Source organism: Diprion similis, chromosome 11, assembly GCF_021155765.1.
Source record: "Diprion similis isolate iyDipSimi1 chromosome 11, iyDipSimi1.1, whole genome shotgun sequence".
Lineage (NCBI taxonomy): Eukaryota > Metazoa > Arthropoda > Insecta > Hymenoptera > Diprionidae > Diprion > Diprion similis.
This window is the reverse complement of record NC_060115.1, coordinates 12,019,324-12,036,690: the sequence shown is the minus strand read 5'-3', so window position 1 is coordinate 12,036,690 and position 17,367 is coordinate 12,019,324. Positions and strand designations below refer to the sequence as shown.

Genomic DNA, 17,367 nt, shown 5'->3' with positions numbered 1-17,367 from the left:
TTTAAAATAATAACACCCATTCCAAGTGATGCAATATGGGATGAAATCGAATGGAATCAATCGAAAGTTACCTGACTACGAATATTGATCAGTATTGTATTAGTTTTTAACCCTTACAATTAGAGGATCGAAGTCTGAGGAATTTGGAAAAAAAAAATTATTCTATAGAAAAGTGATCTAAAGTCCAGAATAACATTTGTCCTCTAAAGGTTAATGTAGCAAGGAACAATAGTTACAAATAGATATAATAAGAGAGACAATTGATATGATATCAATAACAAAAAATGAGTACGTAGTTACGTTCTTAAGTTAGAGAACCATCAGGGAAGACTTTTATTTAACGTTTCTCTCTACAGATTCGAAACCACCGATGAGTGCCGTTGGTGTTCAGATGGGTAGCACCATGTCCATGGGAAGCACCGGCTCAACCGAGACTGAATCTAGTTTAGAGTCATCCTGTGGCAAGGATTCCGCCTCGACGTCATCGTCTTCGTCGACGTGTGAGCCGGCCTCGTCGTCCTCCTACGTATCCGTGTCGGCCAGAAAAATGCTTGACGATCCAGAACCGTCGAACAACATCCCCGCAGCACCTGTTGCACCTCCCTTCCCTGCCGCAGCCACCAACATCGATCTGAGCTCCGCCATTGCCCAAGAACTCCAGAGGCGAGCACAGGTACACTTATAAATCATGAATAGTCGTCAAGTTTCATGATCTATAGGCAGTCCATACTATTCTGTTCTTTTTTTAACAACTGTTTGTTCATTAGGAACATTCCGTCAACTAGCTATAAAAAGTTGCTGTCTTTTAGAATGAAAATCTTCGTATATGTAGATGTGTTTGAACGATGCTACTGATTATAGGTCTGAACCTCTTTATTGTTCCCTAAATAGTTAAATAGTTTCACAGGCCATCTATGTTTCAATAGTCACGATTTGTTACCGGAAATAGCACACAGCTAGTAATCCAAACAATGATTTGCTAAAATCTCGACAGTTTAGAAAGTCCAATTCTAGTAAAAAAAAGAAAAAAAAATTTATGAACAGGGAATTAGACATTTTTTGGAAATTTTTTTTTTCCAATCAAGTTTGAAGAATGTACCGTGGTATAAAATATTTAGTATCCCCGATATTTCCAGAAAATTTCATTTCTTTCAAAGAAGTAACAGTTCATTGATAATCAGTATTTTCTTTACCATATTAAAATAAAGTATTGAGCTTCTAATTCTAAATTCACTTATCTGATTCACAGAGTCCGAATAATATAGGTACCAGTATTACTCATTTGTACAGTTTTATACAAGCCTTTGGTTGGCAATGAGCTTCTTTGACCGTAATGCAATTGCTATATATAACACATTCTCAGACTGAGACTGACCTTCGCAATGCATATGCTGTTAATAAATATTAGTAGATGCTTATTGGCATAATATATATGCTGTACCTACTCTAAACTTACAAGAGTAAATATATAACCACATCGTACTTCTAGGTAAAGCATATGATAAAAATGGCCAAATACCCATACGTCTCGTCTATATGTATATATATATACATACATTTATACATAGGAACGAGTCTGACTAGTTTTTGTTAAGTTTAGTATATAATAGCAATGATGAGACCTGGACAATCTTTGCATACGGATGCATTCATTCGAGTATTTATCCAGTGAAAAACTCTGGCAATGAGATCACTTATTATTCTCTATTGTGTGTACACAATGTGTGACGCAATCGAAGTATACGAGATAAAGCCATAACGGTATAGAAATTACTTATGTAACTGCGCACTGACGGTATTGTCGAATTTTAAGCTCATCATATTGTCAAAAAATTATTCTACACACAAGATAGTGATATATATCCATCATCTGGTAAAGTACGTCTAAAGAATACAAATCCGAAGTAACGGTTCAAACGGTTACGACTCAAGTCAATCTCTTTCACTTTTCTATAAATTATTAAACATAGATTTTAGACAAAGTTAACGTTTTTTGATGGACGAAAACACTTACCGTCTCTGCAACCTATCGTGGGTTTATGTACACTAGGGTAGCGCAAAAGAACCGACTATTTTTTTTTTTTTTCGAGTCTCGTGTGACAAAACGTTAGTTTTTGATGTTTTAAGAGCCCACTCGAAAGGACAGTTCAAAAAAAAAAAATTTTAAGAAGTCACTCCACATTTTTTAAAACGTCAGACATCGTCAAAAATCGATTTTCTTTCTCGTTACGGTATAATTTTATAGACAAAAAAATAAGTTTCCGAAAGTTTCAATACAAAATTTGAATTTTGAAAGGTCGCTCATAATCTTGTTTCAATTTTTTGGTGCATTTCTTTAGATCTTTTCGAGCGACCTTTTAATATTCATATTAAAATTTCGTAAATTTTTTTTCTTTGATTTAGTAAGAAGGAATCGATAACAATACACCACGACATGAATTAAAAATCGAACAAAATACTGAAAATATAATTTTTTTAAATTAATTTTTTGACGATTTTTGACATTTTAAAAAATTTGAAGCAACCTCTTAAGAATTTTTTTTTTTTGAGCTGTCTTTTGGAGCGGGCTCTTAAAATATCAAAAACTAACATTTTGTCACACGTAACTCTAAAAAAAAAATAATCGGTTTTTTTGCGCCACCCTAATGTACACACTCAGAATGTATATTTTTTTTTTGTTGATGCAGAGAAGCTTAATGAGTAATCATCTGGCACAGATAATTTGTAGAAAATTGTTGTTCACAAACAAAATTGTCTACGAATTATTTAAATAACACGAACGATGTGCTATTTTGACAGCTTGTTCCTCTAGGGCTGTCGAAAACTGTATGTCTTTACTTTCAATTTAAGGTTTTTGTATTCTGCCTTATTTTAAGATAATATTTTTTTATTCACCTTGCAAATTTTACGATGCTTTCTTAATCGTAGCAGCTGCGCCAGAGAACTCTTATAAACAATTAGACAACTTCGTGTGCTTAGCTATAATGATGTAAGAAAAAATATATTGTTATGTATTACAGAAAGCGAGGGCCACACAAGATAAGTCGAAAGCACAAGAGGTGCGAAATCCACGGCTGGTGGAACCGTCTAAAATTTCACCGGCTCACGAACAGAAAATCACTCATGATAAGGTAAGTACTTCGTTATTTTTTTCATTTTCGCAACGAAGAACATTCAGATCAGTACAGGTTGATAAATTTTCCCAGCTAATTAAGCTACGATTTCATCCGAATTTTGCTAATGAAAACTGATGTCAATTTTTTTCTTCTTTTTATTGCCCGCGAATCCGTTGATTTATACTTCGTCAATTACTTTGGCCAGTTTACAGAACGATGGAAGACTTTTTAAACTAAATTATATAAACGTCTTGCAAGATGCTTTCTTGAGACGCCTAAAATGAAAGTAACGTCGTGATTCAACGTCGTGTAATGCATACTTTTGAAATCGCACAATCATTTTGGGAGAAAATACCAAATCTTGCCAATATTCTAGGTATCCCGGAATTTTGGGTATAATTTGTAGCATCCTAAGAAAACTAAACGAGATTATTCCGATTTACCTGAGAAAAATGCACGCGCAAGTTTTTATAATGACATTTCAATTATTCTTCGTCTTTCTTTCAATCTTCGGCTCTTCTTCGAAATCTTTTTCGTTCACTGGAATCAGATAATGGCAAAAGAATGATAACGAAATCTAAAAAACTCGGTATAAAATTTGTATTCGAACTTACACCACACTGTTAAAAATTGTCACGAATCCACCAAGACTTGACCTCCAAATTTTAATTTTACCCTTTCAGTCACGCAATAATAGTTTTTTTTTTTTTGGCACTAAAGTTCAATTGTACGTTTCCTATGTGTTTTTCGTCACTGAATGCGAATCCGATGTAAAAAAATTATTAAAACTAAAAACAACCCCGAAAATGGGGCGGAAACTGGGTGAATTATCAATATTGTTTTACGTAGCGTTCTTGAATAAGATTTATATGAATATTTATTTTGAGACAGTACGATTTTAGGCCGAGAATATGTGAAATCCCTGATACTATCTATATGTGCCCCTTAGGAGGGTAAAAACTACCCCTATGCATTAAATTTCGGAAATCTAAAGGCCATTGAGATCTTCGTTTGTCAACCACTGAATTCCAAGCGCGTTTAGTGTTTTTTTTCGTATGTTTATTTATAACAATTGCAAGCAATTATGGATTCACAAAAAATCCTAACCATTCCAAATTTTAAGTATTTTTTTACATGAAAATGGAGAAAAATTCAGGATCTTGCATGGAATATAAAGAAAATGACCGAAAAAAAAGTGTCACTATAGTGGCTTCTGTGACTGAAAGGGTTGATATAACACCTCAATAATATGAGAAGCTGTTAAATTCTCCGAATCAAATACACTTTTGACGGGAAAAAGTTGGAGAGCAAAGTCGTTTTCCAAGTTGACTGAAACCAAATCTTCGTCTGGAATAGTTCTTTTTTCAACCAAAACTAACAACATATCGTTCTCTCAAGTCGGATAAACACCCTGACTTTTCCCCAAACATAATTCTGTATTAATTTAAAATTGAAAGAACATCTTAAAAAGAGGTGAATTCATATAATTTGAAGATCTCGTTAACTTGTCGAAGGAAGTTTAATTTTTGGCTTGAACCGTCCCAACGTGTAAATAGTGAATACGTATAATTCTGAACCGGTAAAAATGACTTCCCGGACATCGAGTCGGATCTTCGTCGCGTTTCACGTGGTTCAGATATAAGCACAATGCTTGAAGTTAGTCAACTGTGAATGAATAATGGTGATTTGTCGTAGTGTGTTAGCCGTAAATAATAAGCGATAACGAAGCATGCCTTTCCGAGTTCCGAAACACCTGTAACGGAGCATGTAACTCCGAAGCTTGCCTAACCCAATGAAACATCAATTCAGTTACACTTTATTCGACACTTCGTAGTTGATGGAGGAGTTCAAACGCGCTCACCAAAGAATGTTCAACTGCAAACGAAACGGAGAAGCCAACGGCGCTGACGAACAAGCAGCTGCGCCAAACAACGTTTCGACTCCGGCTGCCGAAACTTCGGAACAGGTAATTTTTAAATTGCAAATATCGTTATCAATAATGTAGTAAAATACAAGAAATTGAAACATCTTTTTTGATTAGGCAAGTTACATGTCATTCTAAATTATCTAGAGAGGATCGTCTGCATTTCCGGATGTTGCACCTGTTCAATGTCTTTACAAATGTAGGTATTTCGTGAAATTGAGTGTACCAACTTACGGTCGTTATCGACGTGATTATTCGTCACTGTTTGTATGATGCTTCAAGTAAATGCGTCATTCGATTAGCATGCATGATCGTGTGTTCAGCCGCCCAATTGTGTCTGCTATCTAGCGATCGTTATTATCACTTTACATGAATTCAGCAATAAATGTTATTGCCTGAGCGATGCCGCTGTTTCTCTGGTCGTGTCTTGTGATATCTGGGAGAATTTCTTCTTCCGAATTCACAAGTGTATGACATGTGATATTACTTAAGTGTGATTATAGATAAAAGATAAGCGTAGTATACATACGCACTCGAACGCCTAAAATTAGGTTACTCACGCGTAGCTACAACTATTGTTATTAAGTTTTGAGGTATTTTATTTTCGGAGTTGATCAATTTACGATTTTGTGAGGGAAGATTAATCTTTCACTCATTCTTACGTTGAAGCTTTATAAGCCTGCATTTTCTAATCAATGGACTCGTTAATTGTAACACGATTTTTTCCTAATATTTTTTAAATTAACAGTAATTCTTAAGCTATGGAATCTAAAAGATACCATTAATTCAAATACAAAATTTTGAATCTTTTGAAATTTTCTGAAACCACTCACAAGGTTTAGCAAAAGTGTGATATGAATTTTTATCTTCGTTCATCAAAACAGTTTCGGTAATAAATCAGTCTGAGTGTTGTACAAATTTCGAAAAAGACGCGCTACATCTTTAAATCTGTGTATTTTGTCAGGTATAAAAAAACGATTTTTGTACAATTTATTTCTTCTCTTGTTCTTTCAATGAAAGAAATCTGTTCGACAAAACAATGCACTTTTTCGACTGTATAATTCGTTAAAAGATTTTCCCCAGTCAGTAAAAAATGGCAGGAATAATATTGGGACTGGAGAATATGAAAACATGAAGCCAACAAATTTTATCTACGACGCACGAGCGATTTCACGGAAAACACGTGTTAACACAACATCGCGGGGAATCCCAAATCTCAAGTGCAGGAATTATTATATTTTTCAACTTGTTACTATATTCTTTTTATACCTGCGATCGAATGTCATAGTAAATATTTCCGATAGCATATCTCAGGGCCCTATATATATATAATATATATATTAGGGTGGCGCAAAAAAACCGACCATTTTCTTTTTTTGAGTCTCGTGTGACAAAATGTTAGTTTTTGATGTTTTAAGAGCCCACTCCAAAGAACAGTTCGAAAAAAAAATTTCAAGAGGTCGCTCCACATTTTTAAAAACCTCAGAAATCGTCAAAAACCGTTTTTTTTTTATTTTTATTTCTCGTTACGGTATAATTTAATAGACAAAAAAAAATAGGTTTCCGAAAGTTTCAGTTCAAAATTTGAATTTTGAAAGGTCGCTCATAATTTTTTTTCAATTTTTTGGTGCATTTCTTTAGATTTTTGCGAGCGACCTTTTAATATTCATATTAAAATTTCATAAATTTTTTTCCCTCTATTTAGTAAGAAAGAATCGATAACAATACACCACGACATGAATTAAAAATCAAACAAAATAGTGAGAATATAATTTTTTTTAGTTTAATTTTTTGACGATATTGGACATTTTAAAAAATTTGGAGCGACCTCTTAAATTTTTTTTTTGAGCTGTCCTTTGGAATGGGCTCTTAAAACATCAAAAACTAACATCTTGTCACACGAGGCTCAAAAAAAAAAAAGTCGGTTTTTTGCGCCACCCTAATATATATATATATATATATATATATATATCAGTCCAACGTTTTTGCGGCAAGCGTGACGAGCGAGATTATGGACATTTTGAGATAAAAGCGGGACGTGCACACGTATATAATCCGTAAATTTCAAGGCGTAACACCGATCTTGAAATTGTATATAGATTGCGCACACACTTGTACGTACGTATGCTTACCTCGTGTTCACGGATTTGCGATAAGCACGCGCGTGTAATATCGCTCCCTCGTATGCTCAGACGACACACACACACACGTTGAGAAATTTACACCTGCGATAAACATCCGAAGGAATTATGTGTTCAGAATTCGCATCGAATGCGGCCGGCAAAGCGTTTCATGTTCAGCCGCTTCATTCGGTAAGGTGCAGGGTACGGTATGGCGGTTCTTACCCGCGAACACTGAAGAGTGCAATCGATTGCGTTCGTGTTCGTGTTCGTGTTCCTAGTACATTGTCAGTTGTATTGCGGAACCAACCGAGCCAAGGAGCTCTGAGGAAATGTAGCATCATTTCCGCGGCTAAAGACACGCAGTTACGCGAGTAACCTCAGTTGCCTGTGTTCACTCATTCGGGCAACAGTTGGTCATATAGACACGATATTATACCTAGACGTAGATGAAGGTTCAAGTGAATTGGTAACGCAGAGAAATTGCAATAGCGATATAACGACACGATGGTTATATTTTTGTGATTGAAAGAAAAAAACAGTTTCAAGTGATCTTACAAGTACTAACGATAAAATTTGTTTCCGGGATTGGATTGAAAGTGATTTACAACGGTGCATAAAATTCAAACGGTCTTATTTTTAGTATGAATAAAGAACTTTTATTACCTGTGTTAAGACTTATGTGCATTGCATTATACATATCGTGATTAGACAACTTGAATGATACGTTTATGAATTTATTTTAATGTTTGAGAAAATTTTTTCGATCAATTAATCGAACTTGGATACACGTACCTACGTAATAAGTCTGAAGAACTTCGTGATATATTCGAACTTCAACACGCATCTTGCATTTGTCATGCGCGGTGAAACTTCGTTATATTGTCTGTAGTTTGTTAGATAATGAACAATTATTACATGACGTAAAGTGAAATTGCATAATGATATTTCGTAGTGTGCGGTGTTATGTGGTCTATGTTTAAAATACGAAGATTAACTTACACATACGCGTACAATAATAGCTCGTCTAGCCGGCTTAGGTATTTTATAAAGAAAATATGACAAGTTAGGATAACAGTATACCGATTCTTTTCTTATAACATCGCAAGCCAGGGAAAGAATTTCATTCATCGACCGGAATAAGCATTGACCGTATCTAGCCTAGATATTACATCTGTACCTTAACTGTCGGTGCACAATATAACGTATATACAGTAGATATAGGTATGTGTGTACATTCATGTATTACTGGAAAGCATACGCACGCTTTAATAACCACGGAATTGATGATTTCCTGAAAACTTAACAAGCTACAAATAATGCGATACCGGTACTCGGGTGAAACAAAATTATAGCCACATATTTTAATCAAATTATATCAATTCTCGTGCGTCATTCGAAACTTTGGGTCTATAATGTGATTATGAAACGAACGAAGTTTCGCAGCGTGAAATAAGCTATATAGAGATCGTTGTTAATTTATTGAGAGGAATAATAAGCCTGGGGTGATAAACGTATTTGTGTGTGTGTGTATGTGTATGTATGTATAAGCGACTGCTGGTTTGTAGAGCGAAGCGTAGAACGTACAGGTGAATGTGTACATACAGATAAGTAGTGCAAATAGACGTTAAAACAAATGAATACCGTGCTGAGAACAAACGACTGGTCTTACCTAAGTGATAAGCCTGCAAAGTTGGGAACATTAGTTGGTACGAGGATGAACAAAACCGGAGAACCTTTGAGAAAATCGTCGATTTTAGTCACAGTTACGCCTTATAATGTGAGTCATATGTTCAATTTATCGATCTTATCGATTATTTATCGATACTAAGGCACCTCAATCCTCAATCTCCAACGTATTGTCGAAATTTTACGACAAAGCAATAATTTTTATAGGCTATGATTATAATATATTTCTTTCTATATAGATATTTTTTCTGGGAATTCTTGACTTCAACTCGAATTCTTATTCAGTATTTTACCGTATCTGTACGGAAAACTTTTTCGAAACCTTACCGTCTTCTTACGGCTATTAGTATTTTGAAACAAAGCAAACTTTAAGTTCGGACCTTTGATAAGTGATGTCACTTCTCATAGCCAACGGCGGTGTAAAGTAAAAGCGATTCTACTGATCACATCGTTGATTAGTGACAGCTACAATTTGATTAACAACACTTCAAAATAACGATGTTTTGGAACTAAACTATTAGTGTTCGGTGCAAAATACCACTTCGTTATGTCGGAGTATGTATAATAGATCTTTGTTTACGAATTGCAATAAAAATTTGTCTAATGGCTTAAAGGAAAATGAAGTAAATTTATTCGATGTAATTCTGTGATTTTCAGTCATAGAATATTCATACTGTTTTCTTTATAATATACGTGATATTTTTCAAATGATAACAAGAGCGAGGAATTTCATGATTATTAATCGTTTCCAAAATCAAATATTTCTAATTCTGATACAAAGTCAATAACAGGCTTAACGCTGACCGATAGTTGATGAATGATTGAATTCTATATAGAGAGTCACATATCGATATTCCATAATATGCGTAATCGTAATACCGATAAACAGCGTCTCTGAAATCGCCTGAAACGATAAAAAAAAAAATTCCTCAACGAAGCATGCCGGTATTTATAACGAGGCTATCAGCTGATTAACCGAGTCTGATTTCTCTGTCGATAATGCAGGAACGTCGTGTCAACGGCGTGGTGCGACGCCAAAACCCCGGCGCTCCAACCCCGCCGCCGCCACCACCTCGCGGAGTAACAGCTCAAAAACCAAAAACAAACGCGAGTGACGACGCTGTGGAAATGCAGAGCATAGAGTCGTTCAAATTGAAGGAACCGCAGAGCGTCGCGACGCCAAAACCACCGTCGACGTACTTCCCGGGCTCCCGAGATGAATCAGACAACGGCACCCGACGAACCGGAAGTCCGACGGGCAGCATGGATGCGAAAAAGCAGCAGCAGCCGATGGTGCCAACAATACCGACGGCGCCAAGCATGCCGAACGGGGCAGCTGCACCCGTCAACACCGTCGTCGGCAAGGGGAAAGTCGCCATCAGGATAGGCGCCTATTCGGGCGAGGCGAAGGCACCTTCGAAATTGGACTTTTTGGGGAGCCAGCCGCCGACGACGGGGTCTCCGACGCCGACGCCGGTAGCCAAGGGGGTTGAAACGAAGGATTCGGCGCCGGTAGCATCGCGTCTTCAAAACGAATTGGCGGCCACACTGCAGAGGTCGAATTTAAGAAAAAAGACTGACGGGGTAATTGGCGAGACATGTTGTTTATATAGTGATTATAACGACCATCCTAGACGTCGAAAAGACGTGTAAAGGATGTCTCATGCGCCATTTTCTGATGCCTAAAAGATAACTTTATGTCCAAAAGATCTCTTCATGCCTAAAAGATGTCGTTGGTGCCTCACTGACATCAGAAAATGGTGCATAAAACTTTTTGACGACTTTAAGTTTTGTGCTATGCGGGATATTAGTCAAGTGATTTTCCGAAACCAAACTCATGGAAGTATAAAAGTATTTGTGACACATTTAGATTAAACAATTTTGACAATTTTGACAATTATTTCTTATGTCAAAATGTTTGGCGTAAGATAACGTCCGTCGGTTACAGGTTCGCATTATCGAGAAAAATGTTTTTTTTAAATATTCGTCAGGTGGATTCGAACCCTGGCGCAAATTCGAAATGGCTGTTATTAGACATATTTGTAATATTAGTTTGGCTTTGTATTGCTTTTCAGAGCTCGTTGGATATCGAATGTTCATCTTCAACCAAGTTCGAATAACCGAGAATTTAACCCGCGAAATCACTAGTACGTCTGTGCACGTTTGTAAGAAGAATTTGGTACAGTTTGTTTTTCAATTGCGTGCCGATGAAACAACTATGTAGTAATTTGCGGAGTAAATAGAAATTATGCCCCAAGCCTTGGGAATAACAGCATTTTGATTCATTAGTACGAAACTCGTTAGAGATTTTCAACTTATTATAGTGAGCGAGAAAGTACGTACACGTTTTTAAATTATACTCCTCTACCGCTGCAGGCGCGAAGCTAACGAAATTTTGATGTTTATCTCAACAATGAGATGGGAATATGTCGTGAAAGTCGTACACGCGTAAATTCATACTTACCGGTATAAGGACACGTATATGTATTAAACTTGTCAAATTTTTCGAAACCAGGAAGCAATCCGCACTTCTTTTTATCTTCATTGGTTAGTTGCATGAATCAAGGTTTACAAGTTGTGATATAAGTTTTGTTCGAAATTTATGCTTATGGAAGTTTTTAGTAAAAATAGAATGAGAAAAGTCAACTTGTCTCGAATCTCTGGGTGTTTTAAATTTACTTTTGAGAAACCAATATTAAGAACTTCCCATGTGTACCAGAAACGAAATTGTACTATGAAATATTTTTTTATTTCAACATTCTCCTTTCAAAAAGTTTAATTTTTCCTTACCTTCGGTATGATTTGACTTGATACTCAAAATCTTGACGATTAGGTGAATTTTATTGTATGCGTCATAAGTTCAAAGTACTTTGTAATTTTAACCCTCTCAAAATTAATTTTTTATTAACATAGGTTTTAATCTTTTGACTTTGGCAACTTCTGCTCCATATAGTAGACACTTCGAGAAGTAATCAACATTTTATTCAGACTTTTTGAAACCCTAAAAAACTATGAAAAACCGACTGTTTCCTAAAAGACCCAGCATACCCATGTACACACGGAGGGTTAGAATTAATAATACTATATCCTGAAGCTGGACTCTATTTTAAAATAAATTTGATATTTATTATTATTGTATTTATTGTTATGCAACAGCTAAAAATTCTAAAATGTAAAACCTGACTTATTATATTTGATCTCCAGGAGAACGTTGCTGCAAGACCGGTATCGAACAACGCGACATCCCCCATTAGATCCGGTGCTGAAAATCCGACGATTATGACGCAAAGCAATGTTGAAAGGTTGGCTGCTGTTCTGAGTAACAAGGTTACCATAAAGATTAACACAATTGACAGTGTCTCACGACAAGATTAAATTTCTAGATGTATTCAATTGTAAATTTTGCTATACATATATAAATATACATCATATTAGTCTATACATACATAGGTAATGTTATCAATATTACATACATAATTATATACGCATTTACAATTTTTTATATAGGTATATACTTTTTTGTATTATTTATTGCTAGGTATGTATACATATATATATATATATACACACATATATACTGTATGTATTGACCAATGGAACCTATTTATAGGCAACTATCATTATTATGATTATTATTATTATTATTATTACTACTACGATTTATGATTATGCTTATTGTTCTTTTTAATTATATTATATTATCACTATATATCGCATATATGTATGTATGTGGTGCGTCGTAATGTCGTACCAATTAATACAGGCATTGCTATAATAAAGGATGTATACATGATAAAGGTCTACTGATACATGCAATGATAAATAATAACAATTATACTTGTACAGGTTATTACATGGAGTTGGCGGAACACTGTAAATTACATTATGTAACAAGGGAATAATCGACGTTTATTCCTTTCTTAGACATAGAACTTTCTGTCAACGAACTTCATTTCCCACTCAACTGTGGCCACATTATTGACTTGATAAGAAGAGAAGAGTAAATCCAAACACGTATAAAAGTAGTGCATGGATGTGGATTCGTCTATTCGCTACCTCAGTGACGAGCAAAATTTTCGTGAGAATATTAGAGTCGTGCATGGCAATGCGTTGTAGTGTTCAAGACTAATGTTAGCAGAACGAACGGTTGACACATAGACTTATGGTCGACAGCTGTGTTTTCTTTCTACATCTCCCTTTCTCTTTCTCTTTTCAAACGGTTTGAAAATGTTACTGTCTCGCTAACACATTGCCTGTAAGTTTGTAGTCTCTTTCATATGATTACGAATGATCTAGTTATAGTATTTCGCTTAGTGCATACCAGTTTACAACAAGACATTGTGTAGTAAGCCATAGTCGTGCTGATGGATAATTAGATGTAGTTACTGGTTAGTAGGTAGGCCAGTGGAAGTTGGTTCATGACAATTAGACACATACATAGAGCGTCAACTTTAGAGCAGCTGTGGAGTGTTAACCGTCTTTTGTGTCCGCACGTTGTCATGTGAAGTGTCATGTGTGTTTGTTCCAACGCATTGATAATCGAATAGGGATGGTCCATGTGACTGTAAAACATATGAAATAAAAGACAACCAGGGTGACATTGCGTATGTAGTTGAATGAAACAAATAAGCGATGACGACGTATCACTGCATTTATACGTATTATCTGAGATAATGGTAATGGAGGTAATGGGTTGCTTATACACGGGAAGATAGGGAAGTTAACTTTTTATTTTTGCATTTTTGCTCTCAGCGTTTTAACTATCCTTTCCTATTTTAGAGAGAGATCTTTTCTTTTGAGATGAATTTGGGATGTTGAAAATAGAGAAAGAGAGATGCAGCTAGTAAAACACTCAAAAAACTTTGGACGTTGAAAGACGGAAGGGTTTAGGAACTCTTTTATCCAGTCCGCAGTCCAGCGGCAATTTTGACTTCTGGGGGTTCTTTGTTTCGTGTATTGTTTATTATATCCTCCGCTTTTTTTAGCTAATTGTCACTGAATTCAACAGGGTCAAGTTATTACAATCAGATTTCTCGAGAATGAAATAACATCATACAGGTTCCGAAAACTTCAAGATTCGGAATATTTGAGGTGACAGTGACGATTCTCAGAAGTATGTCTGAGGTTTAGATATTATATCGAGAAAACTATATACGAGAAAGGACAATTAATTAATTTTTCACTTGACATAACTACATTAATCGTAAAAGTCACGTCATATGTATTATGTATTATGAACTCTACCGTTGCTTCACATGAATAGCTATCCTTAGTGGATCGTGGTTTAGTAACAAGTTACATAGCACTTTGTGACACCGCGATATATTTGATAAAAAAAAAAGTGATAGCACAGTTCGAGGATCGAGTTTAAGCAGTCGTGTTGGCTGCGATCATGTCAACGGTTCGTCTTCGTTTGCATTTTCCAACCAAACCAACGTGTCACAATATTCTTTTATGTAAAATTCCACCCAATCGGTACAATTTTTTGTTCAATGACAATGATTGAAAAGTTAAGTTTCAAAACAAGTATCGCGAGGTCAAGTTTCATGTGACGTTTTCTCGTGAATAATGTGCCAAGTGTTACACGTTCTCCACCGTTAATGATTTCATCTCAAATAGCCTAGAATCTTAGATGAAGTAAATTCCACAATGGAGCATAATCGGATTCAGAAGCTCCTGCTTTCCGAGTACTGCGACTTCTCTGACACAGTTCTAGTTGAGTCTCCGTTTGCTCAGACGACTCGTGACGGGCGGGGTTTGCGAGAAGTTGCTTTAGGCTTGACACCGTCAAGGCTAGTAGTCGCCGCCGACATCTTGAATGAGAACTCGGACTTCATGTGTCCACCAGACTTGGATCCAAGTATTGAGAGCTTCGAGCTGGTTTCGGTTTATCCGTTGGAGTGCGTAGCTCTAAGTATTTTTCGAAGACGACATCGACGAACTTTGAAGGCAAGGTATACGTGCGAATTATTCTTGCCAGTGCATTGGTATTGAATTTCATTTCCGTTGATTCTTTACCAGACTGATCGACGGGAGAGCGAATTACTACGAACTCGGAGGAATGGAACGACGTGAAATGTTTTGGAACATATGGTGCGAGCGAATTCAGAATATAATAGCCCAGAAAGGAGACGGAAGTTCATTGTCCGAGACCACTGCTGCGAGTTCATCCAGCGCTAGTACCCTCTTCCTTGTCTCTTCGGAAGTTGAGCTCGCCGGGAGGTTGCAGCAACGCGGTGATCACTCGATCTGCAGGGTCTGGGCTCATTATGGCGGCGCAGGCGACGGGCTCGCTCCTTCCTGGCCCCAAAAGGACCTTTTTCTAGGCCCATCCCATGGCGAGTTGGGTTACGGTTACTACGCCCCAGTTCCGGTGCGATTTGCGGGTGCTAGTCTAGACGACCTCAGGCACGAGTTAACCGACGGATCACCTGATAGGCGTCCGGTGAAACGAGGCTGCTACAGCTGGCCCGTTGGTCAAAATTGTCGGGCAGAGAAGTCGAATCACCAGTCGGGGGGCTTATGCGACGTCCTTTTTACTCGGGACAAGAATTTCAACTTCACTCAAGGGATCCGAGTGGACGACCTATGGACGACCGAGTTCACCGAAGACTCTGCGGACCTAGAAAGTTCCGCGCCAAAAAAGCTGAGCCGCCATTCAACCGCCCAGAAGATCATCAATCTCGCACCTAAGATTTCAAGGTTCGGGTTCGGCATTCGCGAAAACTGCCGCTCTGGTCTTTACTTGGAGTCTTACGACTCGCGTAAAGCAGGAGACGCCGTTCAGCCTCCGCACATGCCTTTGGATCCCTACAAACTGGTCGAAAGCAGTGTCGTCGTGTGGGAGGGCGGCGATCGGCGGAAGGAGAACGAGCAGCGCCGGAAGTTGTTCGGGCGACACCCAAGACGCTACGGACTGGCGACAGCAGCCCATTTCCTCCATGCTTTAGGCCCGTGGTCCGTGCAGCCTGGAGAACGCGATTCCGTTCAAAGACGACGGTCCATGAGTGCCGTCGGAGTACGGCGCCAGCCGATGGATCCTGAGCTCCGGCTGCCCGTATCCAGAAGGCAGCTTGCTGCAAGCGTATCTGCAACGGCCCTTGACCGCGGCCGGTGTGGAGCGATGGGGGCGACGACGCGAGGACGCGTCGTGCTCTTTTGGACTCCTGAGTACTGGTACAGGCCTCGGGCAGCGACGGCGGCGTATCGGGAGCTTCGACAACACCTTGAGCTCCTCCGAGAGTTTAGGTCCCAGTCCGAGAGAGAGTACTCTGGTAATCGCAGAACGTTCTTTGGCCGACGAAAGCGCAGCTCGCTTCAAAGTGACGCTAGTGTTTTGGCGACAAGCGATGAGCGAGCCGGTCACATCCTCGGCCGGATATTCTCATCGCACGTTGTGACGCAGCCGTGGAAGCGGAAGAAAAATCAAGAGGGCCCATCGCGGGGAGGTGCTACGACTGGCCAACTGCGACGCCTACTGAAAATGGACTTCAGGGTGAGTGCTTGGGACCTGGACAGTACCACGATCGCTCATCAGCTGACCCTTGTCGACCGGGATCTTTTTCTACGAATTCCACCGCTGGAGATGGAGATAATCGTATTCCAGAGGTCGTCTAGAAACGCACCGAACCTCGGCGCCTGGATCGCTTTCAGCCATCGGATCTCTTGCCTTGTTGCAAGCGAGATATTGGCTGTAAAGAAGGTTGAGTTTCGTGCCCGTCTTGTGGCCCGGCTCATAAACGCTGCTGGAAAATCTCACGCCACCGGAAACTTCCAGTCATCCAGGTCCATCCTGGCCGGTCTTCAGAGCCCTCCTATTTATCGGCTCAAGGCCACTTGGGATCACCTCAGGGCTCACCATGCCACGAGGTATCAAGCGATGGAACAACTATCGAAGATTTATAAGAGCCCTCGAACCCGAAAGTACCGTAGGGCTTGGGGAAGGGCTGAGCTCGATCCGCCAGCTTTGCCATACGTTGGCGATCTCTTGGCGCGGCTGCTGGGCATTAGTTCTGATCGTCGGCCTGCCAATACCACGTCCGTGAAGTCCTTGGTTGGGAAAGAACCATGTGCCTCGTCTTCTCCAGATGACCACCACGACGTCAATCTTGAGCAGCGCAAGCCTTGCGTCGGGTTCGCCCGACGAATTATTTCTGCAGCTATTGTGAAACTGAAGAATGGCAAGGCAGGTTCGCTCCATTGCAATTTGTCCAGCGATGGCGGGGTTTGGAACACCAGGCAACGAATTCTGGCTAGAATGGCCTATGATCGATGGCGCAGCCATGTTGTTGAACTCGGATTTATCGCGCAGAACGAGTTGAAGCTGAGAAACATGGACGAGCGCCAGAAGCGTGTGATCGAGGTCACCACCTGGCTGACCGAGTGCCAGAGATCGGCGCAAAATTATTCATATCTTGGGCATTCTATAGCCTGGGAGTTTTTGCTCAAGGCCCGATACAAGGAGGACAGAGACAATTTTTTTGTCAGTTTAAAACTCGAGCCGCCAACGTCTGTATGA

General features: G+C 38.7%; 2 protein-coding genes across 2 annotated transcripts in view; both read left to right on the top strand.

Moving 5' to 3' along the window:
- LOC124412553 overlaps positions 1-12,642 on the top strand; it is a 52,818-nt gene extending 40,176 nt beyond the window's left edge. Inside the window, exons 11-15 of the mRNA XM_046892529.1 lie at positions 357-673; positions 3,021-3,131; positions 4,951-5,082; positions 9,855-10,433; positions 12,054-12,642. Of these exons, the coding sequence (XP_046748485.1) occupies positions 357-673; positions 3,021-3,131; positions 4,951-5,082; positions 9,855-10,433; positions 12,054-12,224 (1,310 nt within the window). The 3' untranslated portion in view covers positions 12,225-12,642. The remainder of the gene's footprint in view (positions 1-356; positions 674-3,020; positions 3,132-4,950; positions 5,083-9,854; positions 10,434-12,053) is intronic.
- Positions 12,643-14,498: 1,856 nt separating this feature from the next.
- Positions 14,499-17,367, top strand: LOC124412768. Its single transcript, XM_046892886.1, has 2 exons — positions 14,499-14,803; positions 14,871-17,367. The coding sequence occupies exons 1-2, from the start codon at positions 14,499-14,501 to the stop codon at positions 17,365-17,367; spliced, it is 2,802 nt and encodes a 933-aa protein (XP_046748842.1).

Coding starts and splice junctions, on each gene's coding strand:
- LOC124412768 (XM_046892886.1), top strand. CDS start 14,499: ATGGAGCATAATCGGATTCAGAAGCTCCTGCTTTCCGAGTACTGCGAC. Junction 14,804..14,870: donor CGACGAACTTTGAAGGCAAG/GTATACGTGCGA, acceptor ATTCTTTACCAG/ACTGATCGACGGGAGAGCGA.